The sequence below is a fragment of the Notothenia coriiceps genome, unplaced genomic scaffold (assembly GCF_000735185.1).
Source record: "Notothenia coriiceps isolate Sejong01 unplaced genomic scaffold, NC01 NC01_scaffold00024667, whole genome shotgun sequence".
NCBI classification, from domain to species: domain Eukaryota; kingdom Metazoa; phylum Chordata; class Actinopteri; order Perciformes; family Nototheniidae; genus Notothenia; species Notothenia coriiceps.
This window is the reverse complement of record NW_011357368.1, coordinates 1710438-1713936: the sequence shown is the minus strand read 5'-3', so window position 1 is coordinate 1713936 and position 3499 is coordinate 1710438. Positions and strand designations below refer to the sequence as shown.

General features: G+C 41.5%; 1 protein-coding gene across 1 annotated transcript in view; it reads right to left on the bottom strand.

The window, feature by feature from the left end:
- LOC104955401 (rho guanine nucleotide exchange factor 1-like) overlaps window positions 1–1102 on the bottom strand; it is a 36058-nt gene extending 34956 nt beyond the window's left edge. Inside the window, exons 1-2 of the mRNA XM_010782728.1 lie at window positions 982–1102; window positions 185–298 (exon numbers count right to left, since the gene is read on the bottom strand). Coding sequence (XP_010781030.1) covers window positions 185–298; window positions 982–1032 — 165 coding nt within the window. The 5' untranslated portion in view covers window positions 1033–1102. The remainder of the gene's footprint in view (window positions 1–184; window positions 299–981) is intronic.
- Between the last annotated feature and the right edge of the window lie 2397 nt (window positions 1103–3499).

Below are 3499 nucleotides of genomic sequence, written 5' to 3'. Positions count from 1 at the left end.
AAAAAAATAACCTTAAGGGACAACTTGAAAGCTTTTTTTCTTTTTTTTCTCTTAATGCATTGCATAAAGATCGGATCGGGAAAAATCGGTATCGGCTAATTGTCAAAATCAAATGATCGGAATCGGATCGGGAGCAAAAAAAGGTGATCGGGACATCCCTAATTGTGGGTGTTGTAGTCCTCACCAGGGGAGCGGGTTCAAACTGTAGGATGACATGTTGCATGAAGACCAGCAGGTGGGTCGGCCGTGACTTCAACAGATCGATGTTGTTGAAGTGTGTGCACTGGTCCTCCGTCACCTGAGACACAGAAACAGATCGGTCCGAGACCCCCCCAGAGTCAAACAATGTATAAAAGCAAAAAAATTGTATTGCAACACAAAACCTTAAATGCAAAGTCATAGTTATCGTTCTCTGTCCGTTGTAAGGCACTGTGGCGAGCCACCTCAGGACAATGACGCATGTTGAACACAGGAACATGTTAACAAAGTACACACTGAGTGCCTGGCCTTAGTAACAGGCAGAGATAAGAAAAACATGGCGGCACAACAGAGCGACTAACTGTGTGCAGGAACTGATAAAGAGACAGAGCAGCACTTCCTCACAAAAGTTCAACCTAAAAGAACATCTAAATGGTACTGGGGTAAATGAAAGAAAGCTGCATTTTTCTGTTTTCAATGTTTGTATCAGCTTTGTGTTAGAGGGTTTATTTATTCTTGCAGAGAGGTTGAAACATATGTTTATGGATCTGAACAAATTGACATGTTTATATACTTACGCATTATAAAACTGTTTGTTTCTGCCTGCCTCTATCTGGGGGAATCAGCCAGACTTGTGTAATCTACGCCAGGCCTCACATCTCTTTTCTTTTACTTGTGTAAAACGTGTTTGAATTATCAGCAATATCCTTCAGAATGACGGCAGATTACGACAAAATGACTCTCAGCTCGTCTCAGTCTCAAGCAACTTCTTTTTGTACTCACATCATTCAGATCATTCTCGAAGTCCTCATCCTCAGCCCCGATGATGCTCATGGCTGGGTTAGAGCACTGAGCCCCAAACTCGCCCTGCTATGCAGAAAGAGGGAGGGAGGGAGAGAGGGAGAGAAGAGGGGAAGAAAACAAGACAATTAGCTAACATTATGGGCCATACTTTGAACCGGTAGGCTTCCTCTTTGACGTCCTGAGCCCCCGCTGAGTCGAGCCAGACATAAAGAAAGATTAAGGTTTGGACACAGTGAACTTTCCCAGTGAGAAATCACATCAAGCGGAAAGCAGGAAAACTTCCCAGCATCCGATCACGCCTTCCTCGACGGAGAGGGAGACATACAGGCTGATATGTCTACGAGTAGGATGCCTTTCATATGAGCAAAGTAAGGTCAAGCAGCAGCTACAGGTACAGCTAATCTCTCCTGTAAGGAATCATGTGGCTGCTGGAAAAGAGACACTGATAATGACAACAAAAAACTATTAAAAACTGTTTTTAAGAGATTTTTTGTTAGATGGTGAATGTTCTTTCAAGTCCTGTGAACCACATTCACACTTTAACATTACTTTTAAGTGTTCAAATCAAAGGGGAATAATTCAGTGTGTAACATTCATTGCAAATAGCATAACAAGTTGAGTTTTCCATCAAGTTTGGCCAGTTTCTGCCTCTGGAAATTACTTTTCTGACTAGAGTTGTGTTCAAACGCTCCGCTAGCTGCCATGACGTGTTCCCTCCCTGTCAAAAAAAAAGGAACACATCTGAAAAAAATGAGAGGTTGTGCTTGCTTTTGAAATCCATGAATTGGAAGCAAAATACATCGGAACGGGTGACCGGCTTCCCCCCACCTTTTACACCCTACGCCACTTCCCCCCTACACACATCTAAAACACACAAACAACACAAAGCTCTTGTATTGAGTTCTCCGAAGGCCGCAGCCCCAGCGCCGCTACCAGGGAACACCCAAACACAAACACACACATGAAAGAGCCACGGATACACTGTACAACATTTACCATTGTCCCTGTTGAGTGAGTACAGAGGGCAGAGAGAAAGTGAGAGCTAAAGAGGTGTGAGAGTGAGTCAAAAGTAATGAGAGGAAAAAGTTAGTCCAATAGCCCCGGTGGGGGGGGGGGGGAAGCCTTGAGAAACTTTAAGTTCGGAACACTTTGGGGTTTTCTATTATATAGATTCAGAGTTATGAATATTCCATAGCTGTACACATCCAGGTTTCATTTCCATACTGTATGCGTGATGGTATCGAGTGAGAGTACCTGGAGGTCATCAGTGTTGAGCGATAGGACCATAATAACCTTCATGTAACCAGAGATCCTCCAGCAGTCGCTGTATATCAGAATCAAGGTTAAAGACTCAATACTAATCTGGAATAACCCACCTGAGAAGAGTCTGTGCTCTCTTGTTTATATATAATACCCTGTTTTATAGGTTATTTACTTCTTTTTTAGTATGTACTTTTATTATTAGGCACCCTGTTTAAAGCGCCTGGTTGTCTGTTTTGGTTTTACATTGTAAAGCTCCAATAGTGTTTATGAATAGAGTGCATTATTTGCATTATTCACATACACTAGAACAATAAAAAACGGTCAGCCTTTAATATATCTCCTATATATAATCAGAAGAGATTATTAGTAGCATTGTTGCATGAAAGTGACAAAATCATAATAATAACAGCTATCCCTTTGACATTACTATACAATGGGTGTCTAGTATAGGGTGGTTTGAGTTGATTTTCTAAAACCCTTTTATTTGTTTATAGGTATAAATATTATGACATGAAATAACATATGCTTGAATAAAAGCATAATTCATCACTCAGTATCTCTAAAAGACGTAAGTACAATATGTTTTCTGTGTTTGATTTATATGGGCTCAGAACAGTCTCATAATACACACATGCACACAGAAGGATTCACACTTGTATTTCATGATGCGCAAAAGGATTCACACTTGTATTTCCGGATCCACACTTGTGTTTTTCAATGCGAACACAAATGTATTCCGTTTCATATACATGTAAATAAAATCCAAACACAGAACAAAGTTTTAAATGTGTATTTTTGATCCACACATCATTTGTTTTCCGTTTAAAACCTCTGAACCTGCAAACACAAACCGCTTTCTGTGCACGGATCGCTGTGCATTCGTGTGTGGGTTTTTTGAGACTCTCCTGACGGTCAGCCGATTCGTACTTGTAATTTTTTCTATCTATAGCCAATCAGATGTCTCCTCAATTCTAAGCCAATTACATGAGCGCGCCCCCACGAGGGTAGATTTCTTGCGTTCATTACGTAGCGCTTCATGTACGCATTTTGCGCAGTCCGGAGCTGACAGGTCCATGGAGCCTGCCTGCAGGCGCTAATCTCAGGACACCTCCACTCTCAGTACATTGCCACTTTCCGAACAGGAAATGCACGCAAATACAAGCCTTTATATTATTAAGGTACAGCGCCACTTTCCGAACCATTGATGAATGCTTGTGTGTACACAAAAACGGCA